We start from the raw sequence: 21,420 nt of genomic DNA on the forward strand, positions 1-21,420 counted from the left end.
TCTAGGCCTTATTTTCCTTGTGTATGTCCTTAGATGACAGCTAAGATCCTTTGCAGCTAGCATCGTTCCATTTTAAATAACCCAAGACTTCCCGGGGGGGTCTGTAAAATACAGATTACTGGGTCCTGCCTCCAGACACCCTGATTCTCCCGAGTTGGCCCCAATGTTCCATTTCTCACAGGTATCCGTGAAAAATGGGGGTCCTGGTCCGCAATGCTGACGAATTTAAAACTTGAAAAATGAAGTATTTGCTTTTCTGAGTAAAAGTGGTTAATTGCAAAGTGAAGTAAGCTCACTATACGTATTTCCACTAAAATAAATATCTGTGCAAGACCTTGTGGGACATGTGTACAGTTTGAAGTGTGTCACATTGTCTTGCTTACTGTAATTATAAGAAAGGTACATTTTTTTTTCTCCTAAGATAATGTGAACTTCTACAGTCTTAGTTCCCAGGAGCTTGGTGCACGTAGAAAGCAGGACAGGGTATAGCTCGGTGATGGAGGATGTGCCTAGCATGTGCAAGGCCCTGTTTTTATCCCTGGTACTGCAAAACAAATGAATAGAAATGAAGAAATTGATAAGTAAATAAAGAAATATAAAAAGTCCTGCTAACAACGTCTGGAACTAGGTACTGTAGGTGGAGGGAGTTTACCGTGAGTGAGTGAATAGTACTGTGAACTGAGAGGTGGAACTGTGTGTGGAGGGATGGTACCGTGCGTGGAGGGGTGGTACCTGCGTGGTGGGGTGGTACTGTGTTTGGAGGGGTGGTTCTGTGCGTGGAGGGGTGGTACTATGCGTGGAGAGGTGGCACTGTGCGTGGAGGGATGGTACCGTGCGTGGTGGGGTGGCACTGTGCGTGGAAGAGTGGTACCGTGTGTGGAGGGGTGGTACCGTGCGTGGTGGGGTAGTACTGTGCGTGGAGGGGTGGTACTATGAGTAGAGGTGTGGTACCATGCATGGAGGGGTGGTACTATGCATGGAGAGGTGGCACTGTGCGTAGAGGGGTGGTACTATGAGTAGAGGTGTGGTACCATGCATGGAGGGGTGGTACTATGCGTGGAGAGGTGGCACTGTGCGTAGAGGGGTGGTACCGTGCGTGGTGGGGTAGTAGTGTGCGTGGAGGGGTGGTACTATGAGTGGAGGTGTGGTACCATGCGTGGAGGGGTGGTACTATGCGTGGAGAGGTGGCACTGTGCGTAGAGGGATGGTACCGTGCGTGGTGGGGTAGTACTGTGCGTGGTGGGGTGGTACTGTGTGTGGAGGGGTGGTATCGTGCATGGTGGGGTTGTATCTGAGCTGAGTCAGTCCCCAGCTTGCATGGTGGAGGACTAACCACAGCTTAGTGCCTTAAATTCTTGGAACTTATATTGTGCATCCTTGAATATGCCTGTCAAAACAAGACAAAATCAAACAAAAAGTATTTTCTATTTCTCCCCAGAGCTGTTGACAGATCAAATAAGATGCTTTGTAAAAGATTACTTATAAATTGCTAAGTTTTCTATAATAATATCTATAATAAAACTTAACAACAATCAACTCTTCTTGGGCGTTTAACTGGCTCTTCAGATACCCCTCCTATAGCACTTTAATTATTTGTGACTGCACATAAAATTGCCAGAAGTTTGTTCTCAATAAAGTAGCCACCATAAAGAATCTGCTTTCTCTCCTTCGCCTCTTGCCACTGTCCACTTCCGCAGTGTAGATGTTCAAAGGAAGGAAAGAAAGAATTAGAGCCATTCCCCGTGGAAGCTCTGCGTTTACATACCTGTTTTACACTCCAAGATTCTGAACTCATAGCAATTGCTGGGTGTGTGGGTACTGCCCTGCTGTTCCATCTATTAATTGCTTGTGGCCATAGCGGTATCTATGCTGGTCTCTGGTGCTATCTAGATCATGGATGCTTTAATAGACTAATCAGCTGTGGCCACTTACGCCTTTTATCCCCCACCTGCTAATGTTTTCCCACCCATCCTACACTGCCCATATATTATAAAGCCCCATTCAGATCCCCGTGTTTGGGTTGGCCTCTCGCTATTGTTTAAATCAGCTTCACTACTCTTCTCATTAAAGATGCTTTTCCTTTGTAATTTGACTGCCAGTCCACACCCTGAGTCATTGTCTGCAGTTCAGCCCATGGGGTGTGCGTCTACCATCCTCACCAGAGCCGGTGATGAGGCACAAAATATAGCTTCTCATCTTGAGCTCTTCAATGTGGGATTTCTCTCTGAAACAAATTCTCTGACTTGGAAACATGATTATTAATATTATTAATCGTGATTAATAACATTCATATAACATTAAAATACGATTATCGTTTCCATATCACACTCAGATGGAAGCACTAGAGAAATGTGCACATGTGAATATTCATCTTTTCGGTTACTAACACTTTGAGGAAGAGTTGTCCAAAATGAGAGGCATTTCCATACACTGCATTTGCAAGTCAAATTTTTCTCTTAACATTTAAGTAGTAGAAAAACAAGATTTAGAAGAGCCACTTTCATCCTTTAAAGTTTACCACGGTGTAACTGTTTCAAAGGCACATGAACTGTTTTACCTTTGATCGCAATGATAATCTGAAGACCCTTTCTATTTGGGGTTACTATGGTTACGCTGCACGGGTGATGTGGGAGCTGCACTGCTGTTTTGATAAAAATAGGTATTAACTACCAGCCACGGTGCTTCTCATTTCATAGGACCTCTTGCAGAAAACGCAGCCGCATATTTAAAGGGGGACATGCGGGGTGCGCGGAAGCGTCTCCAAGGCAGCATGATGGAACATCTGCATAAATAATGGTGATTGGTCATGTGTATAAAAATATTTTTAATTAAATTCCTTCTAATTAAACAGGGCATCTTGCTGAATCCCTTTCTGTTATTTGCACCAAGCTTAGTCGTGAGGAAGATGGCTGATTAGCAGACCCAAGAACCTATAATTAAAAGCAGAACTGTTATTTTTGGAGAAAAGCTTCTTCAATAGGGGTGACTTAATTGGGCTGTCTCTCATAATTTTTCATTTGTCACTGAACTCCTCACTTAAGTCTTCATTTTTTTTTAACATGGGAAAAATGATTACTAACTTGGCGTAATTCACAGTTTTTATTTTTGATTTGTGTTTTCCTTTGGTCTCTTTGATCATGCTCTCTGGTCACTGTTGTGTGTCACTATTTGATGGTGGTCTTCAGTTATTTGTTTTGTCAGGGAGGCTGTCATCCTTTTGTATATCATATTATATATTGATTTTTTTTTTTTGTCATCTCTGGCCCTCCATACCTCTGTATTTCCAAGTGTCAAGTAGCCAGACACTCAACTGCTCATCTTTGGTTTAGTATCCTACCTTGTGAATTCAAAAGAAAACTAAACAACATTCTATTCACCAAAATAAATAAATACATCATAAACAAACAAACCAGATGCAATTGACAATGGCGTTTCCTCAGTATCACAATTAACATTGGAGAACAAAGACAACATTCAATTAACATCTGCTATCTGCTAAGTAGCACAAGAATAGACTCAGGCAGGTGTGATTCCCATAGTCTTAAGAGTTAAAACCAAAGGCATTAAGTTCATGGAGTTGAATTATCTGTGAGGTTGCAGAGGAGAAACATGGTGACTCTACTTCCAGAGTATTATATTTGGAAGAGAACACTGTTTTGAGTCTGAGGTAGAGGGCAGGAGGGAGAAAATATTCACCTGCTTTCCTTGAACTCCAAGGGAAAGATATTGCATCTCAAAGGAAGTCTGAGCATATTAGCCTACAGCATTTCCCCCTGAAGCCATCAGGCTTCGAAATAGTGCTGGCAGGCCAACCAATTTCTTTATGTGATCTGCTGCAAGCCTGCACAGTGTTATTTAACAGCACTCGAATGCATTCTCTCGCTCTATCCAATTCCATGTTAAGCATACTGTGATAGCATCAGTTTAAAAGCCTCTATATAAACCTTAGTCTATAAAACACCCTCATATAAACCCAGATTCTATTCTCGAGCAAATTTACTCAGAAATAAAAATACCAGCTTGGATTTATATTGTGTACCTCTTTCAAAGAACTCAAATAGCTTCCACACGCAGTGTTTCCGTTCATTTCACATCATTGTCTCAGGGAGAGAAGAGCCACGTTTTAGTAAAATAATTGAGGTGCAAAGGAATTTGATGATAACCTGAGATTTTACAGCCAGCCAATGAGAACTAGACTAGTGTGCTGGGCTTTGCATTGCTTAGGTTTCTGGACTGTGCTCTTGCAGGACACTAACATCTATGCGTGCAAAATGTCTTAATTAACTTCAGCCAACTTTTAGCTAGCTGCAAATCAATAATGCTTTTACTCTACCCATCCAAACAGCACCCCTTCAGGAGTCAGCATGCAGAAGAAGCACCCCAAAACTGATAAACACAAACATAGGGGTTCCATCTGAATTCTCCTACACACAGAGTCTGTCATCTACTGATAACAGTCTGTAACTGTGTGCACAAATATCTGACTTGACACACTTGCTACAACTGATTCGATCACCACCATGATCAGGCGATTTTATTCATTCTAAGAAACAGAGGTTCTAAATACTTCATTGTTTATGTCTATAAAGCTCACAAACAGCAGTGTTGAAGACGGTGCTTCCAAAATTCTTGGACCCACAACCACTGCTATTTCTCAAGACAAAACAGCACCCTGTCAGTCAAGTTTGTTTGTTTGTTTGTTTGTTTGTTTTAAAGATACTCAGTAGTCAAGAGTCCAGTTCTCATTTTCCTATTGATTGCATTCAATGGACATTTAATGAGTGACTACTGGGTAGCAGATTCTGAGAGTGAGTCTGCGTGCAATAAGGTTAGGCCTCAGGATTCTCCAGCCTGCAGAGAAATGTAGTCCCAGCCACTAGCAATGAGTTTAAGAGACAAATCAACACTCCAGGGGCTTTGTAAACACAGGGGAGCCCTGTATTAGCCAAGTTGGCTAAGGCTCTGGGATAGCATTTTAAAATTCCCCTCACCAGGAGCCAAGCTGTGCCTGTTTGAAGAGACACCCTGCCAGCTAGTGGAGCCAGGAGCCCTATTTCCCATCTAAAAGAGACAGGTCTATGATGAGCAGAGGGTTTTCATTCCCATTCAGGGTTCCAAATATTGTGACCTGCTCAACATTAGCAAAGGATCCCTGGGCTCAGATAGTTCTGGGATCAAGGCTAGAGAGATAGTTCTCTCCTCGTTCCAGCAGAGAAGGTTAAACTCATTAATAACTTCCGCCATCCTACCCTCTGCATTTGAAGCTCAGTTCCTCTCTAAACCACTCTCTTGATCCCAGCACCACAGCAGGCCTCTTTCTGCATAATTAGGAGGATGTGAGGGATCCATATCCGAGATCTGTAGTTCAGAGGACGGGATTCTGAGAGCTATAAAATTTGAGATGTGGTGGGACCTTGAAAGACAATCTTTTTCAACCTCCTCATTTGCAAACAAGGGCCCCAAGATTCAGAAAGAGAGAGTAAATGTGCATGCAGTCTGCACAGAGTTGCAAGGAAGAAAACTTTTAGCCTTTCTCTACTTCCCCCCCCTCCCTTAAGTCATTTTACGCCAATAAGGAAACAAACAAGTATAGATATCACTGTTTTTGACGGCAAGATCTACTACTGGCATGAATAGTAGTCATGGCCACTACTGTTTGTCCACCACTGTATGCCAAGCACCTTGCAGAAATGATCCCTCTCAGCCATTTCCCAGGGCATCTAAGGAATGAGTGCTTCTCTTCATTTACACATGCAATGCACGGGGATGCTCTAGTCAAGTAACTGGCTCCAGTTTACCAAATTAATTCACATCCTAGTTGGCACCTGCCCTTGGCTTGGGTTGACACCAGAGTCAGGTTTCTATCCCCTTTCCTCTACTCCAGGAGAGTAATGAATTTCAAGGATCTCACACCAAGATCTTGCTTGAGAAGTTAGAAGTCCAGTCATGGAGCATCAGCTGCCCAGAACAGACTTAGAGACAGTGATAAAGGATGGCCAGCTACACCTCAGGATATTGGACATAGATGCAGAGAGACTCCAGGTGTCCTGATGATATGGTTTCAAGAACACGCTGAAAAAACCATTTGAAGCACTGCCACAGTCCTGTGCGCAGCTGGGAAACAGCTGTGCTTGATGGACGTCTTTGGCTAGCTGCTCTTGGGAATGGAACAGCTCTACTCAGTGGGGGTAGTTCACTCTCAGCAGTGCTCAAAGGCAGACCTGCAGGATGGATGCTTTGAAAGTCAGTGTCCAGCCCCACACCGTCTGTTGGTGAGTTAAACGTGATGTTGTACATTGAAGCAAAACCTACATTCAGAGATGTCTTGGATCTTTTCCTTACTGTCTGTATCCTTTTAGGGCACAGCATGTAGTAAAGTCCAAATCATGGAAAAAAAATAGTCAAGCAGAAAAAAATCATGGATGTGTGAGGTCAATATTTATACATCCCTAAGGGTTGGTGCTGTAATGTGTCTGGGACAGGAGAGTACCCACTAGTAGTGGACAAAGATTGGTTTTTCTTGGTCTAAGAAGATGCTTGAGTCCTTGAATTGGTTAAGAATACTTGAAAATGTGTAGCCCAGGCTGGCCTCGTGATCCTCCTGCCTCTGTCTCCTTCAGCAAATCCTCAATGGAGGAGCTAGACAAAGTACCCAAGGAGCTAAAGGGATCTGCAACTCTATAGGTGGAACAACAATATGAACTAACCAGTACCCCCCGGAGCTCGTGTCTCTAGCTGCATATGAATCAGAAGATGGCCTAGTCGGCCATCAGTGGAAAGAGAGGCCCATTGGTCGTGCAAACTTTATATACCTCAGTACAGGAGAACGCCAGGGCCAAGAAGTCGGAGTGGGTGGGTGGGGGAGTGGGTGGGGGAGCGTGTGGGGGACTTTTGGGGTAGCATTGGAAATGTAAATGAAATAAATACCCAATTAAAAAAAATACTTGAAAGTGCCTTCTGTTTACCTGGATGTTCTAGATAAGAAACTCTGTGTTGTGTTATTACTGTGTTATTTTGAACAGAAATGGCGATAGCATCTACAGACAAGTACTGTAGGGCAGCCAGTGAACAGAAAAGCAGTGGATAACCTGGTGAACAGACAACACCGAAGCTGCTCCTGCCTCAAGAATTAACCTTCAGAGGTTCATTCATTCAACCAACCAACAGAATTAATGTTCACTGCTCACCAGGAAATACCAAGGGGTTGACAAGCACATAGCTGAGCAAACAATACAAAGGAGGCCTAATTTGTTTTTAAAATGATGCAATTATTTTTATTTTATGTATATGTGTGTTTTGCCTGCATGTGTGTCTATGCACTATGTGTACAGTATCTGAAAAGACCAGAAGAGGGGGTTGTATCACCTAGAACTTTAATCCAGTCCTCTGCAACGAAAGTGCTCTTAACTACCCAGTCAGCTCCCCGGCCTTTGTGACTGACCACTACCTTAGTATCCCAGAAGGCCATTTTAAGTGAGTGGGTGCTATTTCTTAGGGTGATAGCACTTTTAAAAATCGCCCCTTTCACATAAGAAAATAAATTCACTGGTAACTGAATGTTTTATTTTTGCATCATTTTCCTTCTAGAAAGGATTACTGTAGGGGGCCAAAACTTCAGGACTAACAAAGCTAATTCTTGCTGCAGTATCTGATGTAATATCACACCTCCAGGATGGATTTCTGGCTCCTCGCCTGATCTTGTAAACTGCTGGACTGCAAAGTGTAGTTTGACTTCTATTATTGTACTCTCTCAAGCCAGAGATTTTCCCGTTGCAAATAAAAATCCATCCATCCATCTATCTATCTATCTATCTATCTATCTATCTATCTATCTATCTATCTATCCATCCATCTACCCATCCATCTATCCATCCATCCATCCATCCATCCATCCATCCATCCATCCATCCATCCTCCTATCTATCTATCTATCTATCTATCTTCTTAAAACACAAACAAAAAGCTCTGGGTTGGTGACAATGTATTCCTTAGACTCAAGAAAAGCAGATTTATGACGCCTTGCTCCCAGGGAGTGGAAAACTAATCAAACAGCCATTGCCAGTGACAGGCACACAGAGCCACTGCAGGTGAAACTGCCTGGGAGGTGGCTGAGACCTGGGTGTGATCGGTACAGAGAGAAGCAAAAGCTGAAGACTGAGATTCCACGGGGAGAAGCACGCTGAGGATGCTTTCCTGGACAGTGTGTGTGTTAAAGCAAGGAGCTTTAGAAGGACAGCAAAAAGAGGTCATGGAGCATGAAGGAAAACCACAGAAGGGCAGGCAGTCTCCCCAAACAAAGAAGAGATACAAGGAGCCCAGAGTCTGCACAAGAGGAGTCAGCAATCTGGAAGTACTCAGGATGGCTAGGGCCTCACATACGGCATCTGTGGCTTTGAGAAAGGGACTCTGGGCACCATGTTTCATGTTTATAAGCTTGGCCTGTTTTATGAATGGCTTTCTGCTTATTCTGACCTAAAAATACTAAACATTTACTGTAGAAAATTCAGGATAATTAAAACAAAAAATACCCAGAAGAGAAAATTGCTGTTGGCTCCTCTTGTGGGGGCTACTTTGTGATTTGGGACTTATTCTCCCAAGATGTGGCTTACCAGACTGTTGACATGGCACCCTGATCTGAACTCCATCCTAGTTAGCACCAGTTCCTCATGCTGACTATATACAACAGTGCGGCCTGGACAGGGTCATTCCTGGAGAATAAGGCTATGAGATATAAAACAACACATTCAGAGAGACTGGATGATATGGTATGCTGTGTGTGATGATAGCACCAGGAGGGACATTCAGAGACGACTACATCAGTGTTAAGCTCCCATAGCCCCATAGGCAGCATCCTATGATTTCCTTCCCCCACTCCCAGCCCCCACACTTTTTTTTTTAATCTCTGATACAAGCTTGCATTTGTTAAGCATGATATAAAACATGGATTTGTATATGTGATTTATTTTTATTTTTATTTTATGCCAGTGGTGCTATGGGGCAAAGGGGCTCTGAAATGGCTGAAAATAGGGACATTCCAGCCATATTCTCACTCAGGAGCTCTGAAGCCAGCACACCCATCATGTTCAGATCACTATGAACCAAGGGGCCCAGACATATTAATGTGTTAGCAATATAATAAATCACCATGTATCCAGCAGATTTTGGCATTAAAACTTTATCTCTTTACTTTGAAGGTCAGAAGTCCAGCTGGAATGAGTTCTTTGCTAGGAGTCTCAGAAGGTCAAATTCAAGGTTTTAGTTGGCTGGGGCCCTTTCATAAGTTCTAAGAAGACTCTCTAAGATCATCCAGGTTTGTGGCAGAATCCAGATTATTACAGCTACAGAGCTGAAGTTCCATTGCTTGCTAACAGAGATACCCACTGCTGTCCAAGACCCCTCTCTCTGCCCTGGTAAATCAGCATCTACATTTTAAAGTCAACAAAGATCTGACACACCTTTCTAACTCTTAGAATGTTCCTGACTTCCCCTGTTATTCACACCCCTCTAGTAAATTCTCTCACACCAGCCTAAGAAATTTCATCTCCTTTATTTTTATTGTATAAAATTCATTTTTATTCTGCCTCAGGTGTTTTGCTGGTAACAATTTACAAAATCATGACTAATGACAATCTTTTTTTTGCATACAAATTGTGAATTCACTTACAAGCAATAAATGTTACTGAAAGGAGAATATTTATTACATATTTAAGTGTTCAGTGATGTACCAAAGAGCCTGGAGGACACCAGGGAAGTTCAAGATTTGGCCAAGCCTCAGGGATCTCAGGTTCTTAGCTGGGGACGCAGCACCAAGTGCATACATCTAAGAACCGAATATCTCCATCATTTAGATCGATTCCACTGAAATACTCTCTTTCAACACTGTCTCATATCTCCTAAGACACATACTTCTTTTCTGCATCACGAATTCCAAAACATTATTTGTGGAACACACCCTTTTCTTTTTAAAAATATTTTTTATTAATCTTTGAAATTCCATATGATGTATTTTGATTGCACCCAGCCTCCATTTCTCTCATCTGTAGTTCTAGGCATCAAATATTTAGACTTGTGTGTTTAGTTTGGAACACTCAAAGAATCCAGGAAACTAGAAAGAGACTGTTAGTGGGGAGGATTAAAAAGACATTAAGGAAGGAGAGTGGATAATAGAATACAGACGATATGAATGGGGAGAGATTGAAGACGAGGAAAGAAATGACAGGGTAGGACAAGGGAAGGGATTCGGGGAGGGCTAAAACCTAGCATGTTTGGAAAGCATATGGAAAATGACATTAAAAAAAGAAGCTACATTCATAGCCAAAACAAAAAAAGAATTTAATTGGTGTTACCCTACACAGGGGATTATGCTCATCTCCGCAATCAATGATGTCCAAATTAAAAAGCCCAGTGCCAAATGTGGAATACCTCCTTTAGGTCCAAGGGTCCAGAGATCCCCCTAAATATTACAGACTTTTGCCATCGTTCTTGGTTTCCCACCAGAATTAGATGGTACCACCATCTTGCTGAAAACACCACACGCACTGGTTAGAGGACATGGAGAAATCGAGTTGGTGCTGAGCAGAAAGCTCCTTCTCTTCTGGCTAGCCATCACAGTACTAAAAGCTGCTAGGAATGTTAGAGGAGAGAAAACCATCATTAGCCTAAGCCGGCTGGGAATCCTACGAACTGCAGTAATACCTGCCGTAGCAAGATGACCTGAGCAAGCAATAGCGGTATGGGTGCTCTGGGGGCAACCAACTTCTCCGCGAGTAGATTTGAAGCCTGCTCCATAAGGAGGTACAGCTCTGCTATTGTAAATCTGGCAAAGGGGAGTTCCTGTTTCCCAGGGTTGACTTACTAAAGGGTCGGCTAAAGGGGCATAGTAGCAAATATCCCTCAAAATTAGCATCTCTCCACGTAGATTAGTGTATGTCTCAGACCTCATCAAAGGTTCTTGTGCAGTGGGTAGTGGCTAATGTAGAAACTCATAACTGGTAGAGTGCAAAGAATAAATGTCAGCCGAGCGCTCAGCCACATGTGGGCCATGTATATCACACTTTATCACCTCAATTTTGAGGCTCGGGAACAGTTTCAGAAGAGGAAATCAGAAGTATTGCAAGAGCTGGAGGTCAGAAGGGCGTCGAGCTGAACAGTCTCATCTGGACATGACAGGATTGCCACACTCATGGACTCCAGGCAGCTGTGGTTGCCTACATGAAGGTTAAACCTATCATTGTCCTAGTGTAATGAGGGAAGAGGTTTGCCAGCCTCTATCCCTGACTGGGGAGCTACAAACAATTGATGGCTTTTGAAGGAATAAGAAAGTTTTCTTTAAGGGAGTGGCCTCTGGTTGACTAATCCTGCTCTAGTCACCATATCCAAGAGTATGTGGGCAGCACAAATTGGAATAGATGGAATTCTGTTTTTTTGTTTTGTTTGTTTTTTTGTTTTTGTTTTTTGGGTTTTTTGTTTGTTTTTTTGTTTATTTGTTTGGTTGGTTGGTTGATTTTTTGAGACAGGGTTTCTCTGTATAGCCCTGGCTGTCCTGGAACTCACTTTGTAGACCAGGCTGGCCTCGAACTCAGAAATCTGCCTGCCTCTGCCTCCCGAGTGCTGGGATTAAAGGCGTTTTGTTTTAGAAGACACAAAGTTGGGGAACAGTGAGGGGAAATTTCCCCCCTCACAGGCTCATGTGATCAGGATTGACCACTGCTTCAGCTGATCTAGGATAAAATACCGATTTTAAGGTCTTCTGACTTATTTGCATTCAAGAGCCGTCGTAGTCATGTAACGAAACATATTCACATGTTCCAGGTGTTGCTAATTGACAGATTTGAGAAGGGAGGAATGTTCAGATTCTCAGACAGGATAAGCACATGACATCACCCTGTCCCTTTGCAACACTGCGATTCAAGTCCAGGGCCTTGTGAGGCTAGGCAAGCATTCTACCAATAAAGAATAGCCTTAGTCCTTGATGAATTAATTCCTCATTCTAGTCTTTATCTTTTCTCTCTCCCAAGCCTGTGCTGACTCCTCTCAGTATTATGCTCATTTGCCCTTGGACACATTCTCCATGTTGGAACTATTATGTAATATTCTTCATTGTCCTTATCCAGAGTTTGGGAAATTATGATATACCATGTATGTTTTATATCTTTTTATGGTAAGAAAACTTGGTGAAGCACTCCTATTCGATGTCCCCCATGATCATAACTAACACAATGCTCTTTTGACTTCTTGTTTTCCTTACAATTGTTCCATGTAATAAACCACGGTATTATGTTTACCTCCAAGTGATGATTTATTAGTGAGCCATCACTAACTTGGGCTGCTCTTTGGAGCCACTGGCCTTTGCTCTTAATATATTTCATGATTTGTAGGTAAACATTTGCCTGCCATTTTCTGTTTTAAAATGGCAATGTGCTGAAGCAATCATTGTGATTGGAGAACTCTTGTGTGGCTGGCTGAGTCATCTTCACTTGGATAGAGGGTATACGGCACAGATCCCCATTAAACTGCACCATGGCTCATTAAACCCCATTGGGGAGAAAATTGGGTCTTTGTTAAATGTTTATGTTCTCTGCTAATGTTAATTTTAGAATATTCTTGCTGTAGATACCTTGGGGGAAATTTTAAAGCACTAGCTGAAGTGCCAAGCAGGTCTCAATCCATGAATTCCCAAATATAAGACCTAGGAACTAGTACCTGCTGGGGTTGGTTATTAAATATATTTCTTTGCAGCATTTACATGCTAGCATTTGATTTTCTCATTGCAAAACCTTATGACCTTCTGGTTACTGTTTTCTACTCTCAGAGACCAGTAGGGGATGTACTTGTGGCTTTTGAGCAAAAGGTGAAATCAATTATTCTCAAACACCATGCAGCTATGAAGTCAAGAAGAGGATTGTGATTGTCTGTGCTTTTGTTGTGCATCTTTCCATTAAAGAAACAGCTCCCCAATATTTAACCTTTCAAATGAATGCCTTAAACAAATACAGATACCAGTGATGGAATTGTGACTCTAGAAATAGGCTCCTGGGGTTAATGTAAAAACACAACCATTTCCTCCGTTGAGAGTTACTGTGAGTTCTGCATATACACTCAGAGTCAGTGGGTTACCGCATGGCAAAAGATGTTACGACACAGGGAGCCTTTCTGGGTGAGGATCCAGCATGGAATCTGAGCTCTTCAGAAACTAACAAAGGGAAACATTTCCTCATCTTTCTCAAACAGGATGCTTAGCTAGTGTCATTCTCAGTGCATAGAGAATAAGCCGTTATATACCCACCTCTCTTAGGACAGTCACTCTCAGGCATTTTATAATATGGCTCTTCACAACTCTCCCAGGGTAAGAAAGACCCCCAAAGAGTTTCTGTTCATGTACCCATTATTGTTTATCCAACTAGAAATTAAGACAAATTTCAAAATGTCATTTTATTGACTTAAGTAACAATAATTTGTACATTTGACTATAAATAATATAACATATGAAAGATAAATTTATTTTCCAAGAGAAACAAAACACTATGTTGAGGAGAGTAGCATCATTTCCTTATATTTTTGCAAAGTTCTTCAGTGTAGGATATGAGCAATAAAAGACAGGGGCTCCTTACATCTGCCCCTGAATGCCACATGATGTACTAATGCTATCACATAGCCTTTTGTAAACTCTATTTTAGTAAACCAAAGAATGAGAATAGAAAAATGCAATTAACACTTCCCTACTGTTGTGAAGATATTCTGACCATAAAGATGTTCCTGGGTATGGTTCAAGAAACTCCAACAATCCTTGGTCTATCCTTTGAAACCACTACTCTGGCCACCAGAGCTTGTTTTTTCCCAAAGAGACCTGGCTGAAGGGATTGCAACAGTGTGCTGGCATATAATGTCTTTTCACTACTACCTCAATACCTAACACGTGGATCACTACGAAGGTCAGATAAAGTTGACATGTTTTAGGCCAAATTCATTCATCAAGCTTTGTAGAATATACAATTTAGAATGGCCTCCACAAAGTGGCATCCAATGACCAACTTTCCAGACAGCATCATTCTTTGACCTAGTTCAGAAGGGTGGGATTCTGTTATATTTCTATTGTTATGACTGGCAGAACCCCACTGGCAAAACCCATTCATGAATTGATTTCATAGCCAAGTGTGTGGAGAGGGGGGGTCTAGATTCAAAATAATCCCAGTATTCTAGTCTATTCTCACAAAGCTACAACTGTTTTCAAAACCCTCCTATAATCACTTAAACCATTTGTAGGGGGATACATTTCACAGTACTCTTTTAACAAGAGAAGAATGCTACCTCATTTATACGTATAAATGAGTAACACTTGTCATGACTAACAAGGATTCAGCTGCAGAAGCCTTGGACACTGCTGATTCTTCATGTGTCATAGACAAGTGTCATACATACTGATCAGCACAGAAATAGCAAGTACTACAAAGAGAGCCAGCATGACAACACTGAGTGATGACTTAGAATGACAAGGGAGGAAACTATTGTGTCTTGTTGTCTATCGACCTAGGCAGATCATGTACTAGGATGCCGAGTGCTGGCACATTGAAATACCATTTGAAATTTAAATTCCTTGTAAAACATCAAGAGAATATGGGTCAGAGAGCTGCTTACAAAGGTTCTAAGGCATAGACTGTCACTAAATCACTCTGAAGACTTCAGAGCTACTGAAGGAGCTTGCAGAGAGCGATCATTTACAGACAAGCCGTTAAAAATACACAGAACATTATTTAGCAGTCAATACATTGGCATTCTGATTGGTTTCAATAGTCACTTTCTGGAGTTTTTTACTCTAAGAATGTTTTCTTACTATCTTTCTGATTCCATACAGAGTAGCTAGAGTTTCTATAGGATGATGGTATTAATAAAAATATCCCACTAGTTCAGTGTTTGGATTTCTCTTAGAGATTGTAAATTTTTCTCCATTTGATTCTAATAGTGTGTCGTAAGTCTTGGATTCACCCCTGCTGGAGATGCTGCAATTCATGTCCAGCCTCCAGGGGCCTGAGTCATGCATTGGTACCCAGCTTGCAGCAGACGATCTTTCATGACTCAGAACATAACTTCCCTGCTGTCCCTGGACACATCCTGCCTTCTTCTTCTTCTTCCCGTCCTATTAGCTCCCTTCTAGTCTATCCTCTGCCTTCAACCCTTCTATTTTCTGCCTGATTCCACCCAACCTACAACATGGAATGTCTAGAAGAAAGCCCAATTGGTTTCTGCACTCTTGTGATGCTGCTTCGGCTTTCTATCTTACCTCACCAGTACACCCCAGAAACACAGCCACCTACACTCTTCTCACTCATCCCATTTGGCTGCTCAAGCTCTTTTCTCAGAACTCTCCCATGGTTCCGAAGCATCTGTCAGTCACTTGGTGGTCACACTCTTTCCATGTCCTAAATGAAGGTGTGTGCCTCTGCGAATGGGAATCTTCTTTAGCATCAGAGGATAGATATGTGTGTGTGTGTGTATAATATACATATAGGTATATATATATACATACATACTAAAAATTTGGTCTTAGAGAGTATAAGAGAAGGAATTCCCAACCATGGATGAAGCAGCAGCAGCAGTTACCATGAGAGCCATGTGAACCACAATGTAATACAGGCAAAAATGGCCAAATCCGTTAATAAAATCATAGGTTCCGAAGATCTAATTATGTCATCTCTCCTTCCTATGCACTCTTACTCCTGCTATCTAGAATGCTCTCTTGAGGTCACAAAAGGTTCATCTTAAGTAAGTACTAATTATTTTTAGCCTAGCTTAGACTTAGGGCTAGTCTCCCCAACCCAGAGAGATCTGAGGAGAGCCTGCTATGAATTACACTGTGACCATTTCAAGAAAGTCTAAACTGGGACAGTGCAGCTAAGCATGTAAGGCACTGTGTGTAAAACTTAGCATTGTCTGTGAACTAACTAAATGAGTTCTTTTAAAAGTTCCAAGCTCAGGAGCAGAGTGGGTGGCTAATTCCCTGACTCACCTATTCAACTCATTTGCCGTCCTGACAAAATACTCCCTCCTCTAGGACACACTAGCTGGCTTTATTCTGAAGCTGTTCTGTTTCTTCACAGGGTAGACAGGAATTCGCAAAGTAATAGCTTTCTCCTTTGTGTGGGATATCGTTTATGAAGCAGGGCTCAGTTCTTTGTTCAGGAGGAATTGTGGGAATGTCAGATCATTTTTGAACATAATTGGATATACAGATAAATACTTTCCTCAAAAATAGCCTTCTGCTCTCTTTAGAAAGATGAAGAATCTATCTCATAGAACAGAGTGGATATCAATGAGTAGGAACTTTAGAATAAGAAACCAAGCCTTAAGTTGCCCATGAACCTAGGAAACCTCCCCAAGAGTAGAGGTGGGTCACAAGCTATCCACAGAGCTCAGGAACAAATATACCCAGAAGCTGAAGTTGGCACTTGAACTGCAGAGATAGAATTTTCTGATAAAGAATAACTTATATTTTATCCTACAAGATCCCAGCCAAAGGAGAATGTTGTTAACTAAAACCTCAGTTGAAAGCTCACTACTTTGGTTAGATGCAGGCACTTGACTCAACCTGAGATGGAGAAAAAGATCACCTGAGATGAATTCTGACTCTCTCATCTCCACCTACAGAAGCTGCCTGTTGTAGCAAATGGCTCAAAAGCACTCAGGAGCTGAGAGGAGATCTCTGTCATTTACCTGGGGTGATTAACAGGACCCTCTGGACTTGAATAATGAATTTCATTCTACACTTGATTTTTTTTTCTTTTTGGTTTTTCATGACAGGGTTTCTCTGTGTAGCCCTGGCTGTCCTGGAACTCACTCTGTAGACCAGGCTAGCCTTGAACTCAGAAATCCACCTGCCTCTGCCTCCCGAGTGCTGAGATTAAAGGCGTGCGCCACCAAACCCGGCTCTACCCTTGGTTTTAAAAAGGAATCAGGCCTGCTGCCATTCTAATTCATGATCCCCTCCCCACCCCCCTTCATTTGTTTTGCTGTTAGATCCTAGCAGTGGCTTCTTTGTTTTAAAAGGGGCACTAAAGAAAGATAAAATACTTTGACAAATAAAGCTTATCTGCCATTATAGTATGTGATACATTTTATGCCTATGACCAGGAGGAAAACTGATCATACAAATGAGCGTGTACCTCACTTCACATGCTCATCAACCTTTTGGTTTGGTTTTGTTGTTATTGTTATTGTTTTGAAATGGGAACATTCAAAATCTAACTTTCTTGCAATCTTCAAGTACATAATACATGATTTTAATATGTTTCATATTAAGTCGGAATCTGGAATAATCTCTTCTGCCTCTCAAGCACAAAGGCCAACCTATCCTCCTCTTTAAGTAGCATGGGGGTGCTGTTCCTCGCCTCTGTCCTTACAACACTCTTGCTTATCCAGTCACTAAGCAGCACGCTACATTGCAGCATATGCCGAGGGACTGGGAAGATGAGAACCAATAAATAAGCCATGTATAAGCACTATGGTCACTGGGCCATCTCCACTTGCAATGATGGATGTGCATGGCCCTCAGTGCTTGGAGCCCGACTCCACACCTCTCCCTTTCCTCGCCAGTAAAACCCATCTTTTACTGGAACTACTAGGGAGGCCTTGAGCCATCTCCCTATCCTGCTTCTGTTCTGCTGTCTGAGCTTTATGTCCAAGTTCAAATCAGAATGTGTCAACCAGCTTACTAAAGACCTTCAATTGTTTTCGACTGTGGCAGACAGAGCAACCTTCACATTTCTTGATTACTTGAAAACCCTTCACACTGAATTCACTTTCCTTCCCCATCCCCAAACCCAACTAGCACTCCATTTACAGAATACATATTGTCCTCGTGAACTGGGAGAGGAAAGAACAGAGTGAAAATACCCATTCTGCCTTTTTCCCCACCATGGACAGGTATCATTTTGTAATACTCTCTTTCCCTCTTGGCAATCAATTCAGTGGGTCATTTTCTTAATGAGTGCTGATCATACTTTGCATAATTGTTTCAAATGCCGAGACACCAGGAAGTTTTGAGGAGCACAGGTAATCAGCTTGTGGCATTTATAGCTGTGGTAGATTCACAAAGGCTCAGTGCTAAACAGCCTGTAGCAACTGAGTGAGTCCTGCTCTGGAGAACCATGTCTATGGCTGAATGTGCTCTCGGGAGCACATGAGAGCCAGGATCTGGTTGCCTTTCCATCCACAGTGCTAGGCCATTGAAACAATATTCAATTGCCCGTTCCTTCATCCCTTTATCAAATAATTACTGCACGCTGGTCAAATAAACACCAAGGGTTGCAAATTGGGCCCTGTTCCCAGGAAGCTCAGTCCCTTCTATAAGTCTGTGATTTGATCCAAATGCTAGGATCATAAAAGAATGAGCCAGCTCAAAGCTGAGGAGATCAGAGGATTCAGAAGCAGTCTCCCCCAAGACCCTTAAAGAATGAAGAAAAGGATTTCAAAAGCATGTCTCTCTCTCTCTCTCTCTCTCTCTCTCTCTCTCTCTCTCTCTCTGTGTGTGTGTGTGTGTGTGTGTGTGTGTGTATGTGTGTGTACGCACGCACGCGTGTGTGCATTGTGGAGCACATATAAGGGATGAGGGAATGGTGAAAGTAGATGCTAAAGGAATTTCTGCCCTTTTAGGAAGGGTCGAATACAAAACAAAAAAGGTAAGAAACTGCAGTGTGTTTAGAAAGTTGCAACAAGTCCAGTGTGACTTTGGAGGAACAGCAAAGGGTGGGTCAGGTGCTCAGAGAGAGGCATCTCTGGAAAGTAAGCATGGATAGAATTTCTTCACGGGGGTGGGGGTAGGAGAATCTGTTGTTTTTGAATGAAGATCTTGTGTTCATGTGGAGGGTGGGTTTAGGACCGTAAGTACTTAATAAATGCTTTTTAAAAAGTGACCATAACGAAGACACACGTTGTGGCTGTGTCTTAGCTAACTTGTCATCTTTATGTGTGTCTTCCTAGTGACAGTGCTGGCCATTTTCCATGAACTCCACGTGGACCCAGACCTGTACACACTGCTGTTTGGAGAGAGTGTACTGAATGATGCGGTGGCCATAGTCCTCACATAGTAAGTACCAGATCTTGATTGCATTCCTTTAACTGTGGTTCCTCGTGGAGTTAATTCCTGATATCTTTAATAGCATCTTCTTTCTATGACAGAGAGGAAACAGCCCTTTGTAGCTTTTAAGGAATTGTCACAGAAGATCCCCAATAATGGGCACAATTCATTAGGCACCTAATATCTAATACTGTTAATGGCCTTCACACTCCCAGATTATTACAAGATACTACCCAGAGGGTAACAGATTTTTTTTCTCAGTGCATATATTTAGCTGATTCACTGAAGGCTCCTAAGATGCACAGAAATGAGCTGCCTCTTTTCAAATCAATGCCACTTAGCATTTCCCTCCCACCAGTTGCTTTTCAGATAACAGGCTGACAGAAGCTCTAGAATTTAGCTTTTGGCAGTTCGGGACCTAGAACTCAGGGTCAGAGCACTTTACCTTCTCAGTGCAGATTCAGCACTGTAAGGCAAGCACAGGGTACCGCCCTTCCCATCCCACACGGCCCTGAAGCTTCCCCAGCTGAGTGCAGATGTGATTTCCCTTTGTGCTGAGAGGTTTTTCCCCCCAAGATGAGACCCAGCATGCTTTCTCCACCTCTTCTTTAGACACATAGCCATTTATATTTAATAAATGCCACTCTGGCAGCTTTTCATTGTGTCAGAGGTCTCTCTGTGGTTTTAGATTAAGACCAACATTTTGGGCAAAACTGTCAGATATTCCCAAGGAAAGCAGCTATCTGATAATTAAATGTGACAACGGAATTCTACTCCCAGTGTTAATTACTTCAAATGCAGTTGAAAATGTATTGTGGAATAACAAAAGATTTTAAAGGCAGACCTCAGAGTGAGGAGAGAGAAGCAGGCAGCGACTGGCAGCCCTATCAGCTTGTGTTCCAGTTCCCTTTCGTTTGCCAACTGACATTTCTTAAAGCTGCCCTCCTCCCTCCAAAGTTGCCACTGAGTTCAGCCACGTTTACCTGGCCACAGAGACAGGGATTTCTCTGTGTCGCAGGAAACTACTAGCATGTAAGAATAAGAACAAAAAGCCATGGTCAGACACATAAATGCAGAAGGATGCTTTGAAAACATCAAGAACAATTAATTAGGACACCAAGAGTCCCTGTCCCAGAAATACTAACATTAAAGGAATATTTGAGGAAAAAAAATAGAAAAATCTGCTGAGTCCCTTCATTTTTACTTCCTGAGCTGCCAAACTGTAAGAGGCTGTGTCAAACAAAACCACAAAACAATGGGGAAACCCACCCTGGCCCGTCCAAGGCAGGCCTGTCCTCTGCCCAGCACTGCCACTCACAGTGACTCCCACTAAAAATAAGGCCTTGAGAATGAGTGTTGGCCCGTTAGGTAAAAGCCTGGGCCACTAGAAATGGTTTATTTTCTACCTCAAGTCTATCTGTGGCTTCCTAAACACATGGGTCAGTCAGTCACAAACCAAACTCTCTGAAACCATACAAAATTAAATCTTTTTATCTCGAAGCTGTGTCTCTCAGGTATTTTGGTCATGGTGACAAAACATATCTAATTCTGTGTCTTGACAAGGTGCCTTCTTTTCTGGGCAGGAAACAATTGACATTCTAGCTGAAGCCCTGCAGTCCTTAGCTCTGCTATGGTGGAACCGTGAGGCATAAAGCCAAGGAGTTCGTATGAAAATAAAACTGTCTGAGTAAGACAGTTTCTCTGCCCAAGGTCTGCATATTAGGATCTATAGCGTCCCTACTATGGGGTTGTTTGACTGCCGACCAGTATTGTGTGATGGCCGAGCTCTGGCCTCTCTGTGCACCAGCATTTCCTATGACTTGCCTCTTCGCCCCTTACACTGTCTTCCATGGGTTTTTCTTCTTACCTGTTCACTCATTTCTTTTTAAAATTGTCTTTGGAGAATTTTGCAATGATATGCAAATTCTACCATTCCCTCTCTCCATCCCTGTTCCCCTACTCCTTCTCTAATTCATGACCTCATCTTTAGTTTTATATATAATGTATGTTATATTTGCATAAATACACACACATATATATAGACATACATACATGCATACATATATACATACATATGTATATATACATATACAACCTACTGAATCAATTTAGTGTGGCTCATATCTCCAAGTATTTAGGCTGACCACTTGGGATTGAAAACCAATCAGGGCTTTCCCTTGAGAAAACTGATTCTCTCTGTGTCAGCTTCTACTGCTTACCTATAGCTTTTATCTAAGGAAAGGGCCTTGTGAAATATTTCTCATCCACACTGGGATGCCGGTTGGTTTTTTTCATTAGTCAGGTCTTGTTTAAGCAGCCATACTGAGATTTCATAGGTGCAGCTTCCTTGC

At 42.2% G+C, this 21,420-nt stretch overlaps 1 protein-coding gene across 2 annotated transcripts in view; it reads left to right on the forward strand.

Moving 5' to 3' along the window:
* Slc9a9 (solute carrier family 9 (sodium/hydrogen exchanger), member 9) overlaps nt 1-21,420 on the forward strand; it is a 560,897-nt gene that overhangs the window by 167,162 nt on the left and 372,315 nt on the right. For both annotated transcript variants that reach the window (XR_003947936.1, NM_177909.5), the window contains exon 6: nt 18,973-19,078. Coding sequence is in view for 1 of the 2 variants with exons in the window: in NM_177909.5 (NP_808577.3) it covers nt 18,973-19,078 (106 nt within the window). In the remaining variant the exon portion in view is untranslated. The remainder of the gene's footprint in view (nt 1-18,972; nt 19,079-21,420) is intronic.

This window comes from Mus musculus, chromosome 9, assembly GCF_000001635.26.
Source record: "Mus musculus strain C57BL/6J chromosome 9, GRCm38.p6 C57BL/6J".
Lineage (NCBI taxonomy): Eukaryota > Metazoa > Chordata > Mammalia > Rodentia > Muridae > Mus > Mus musculus.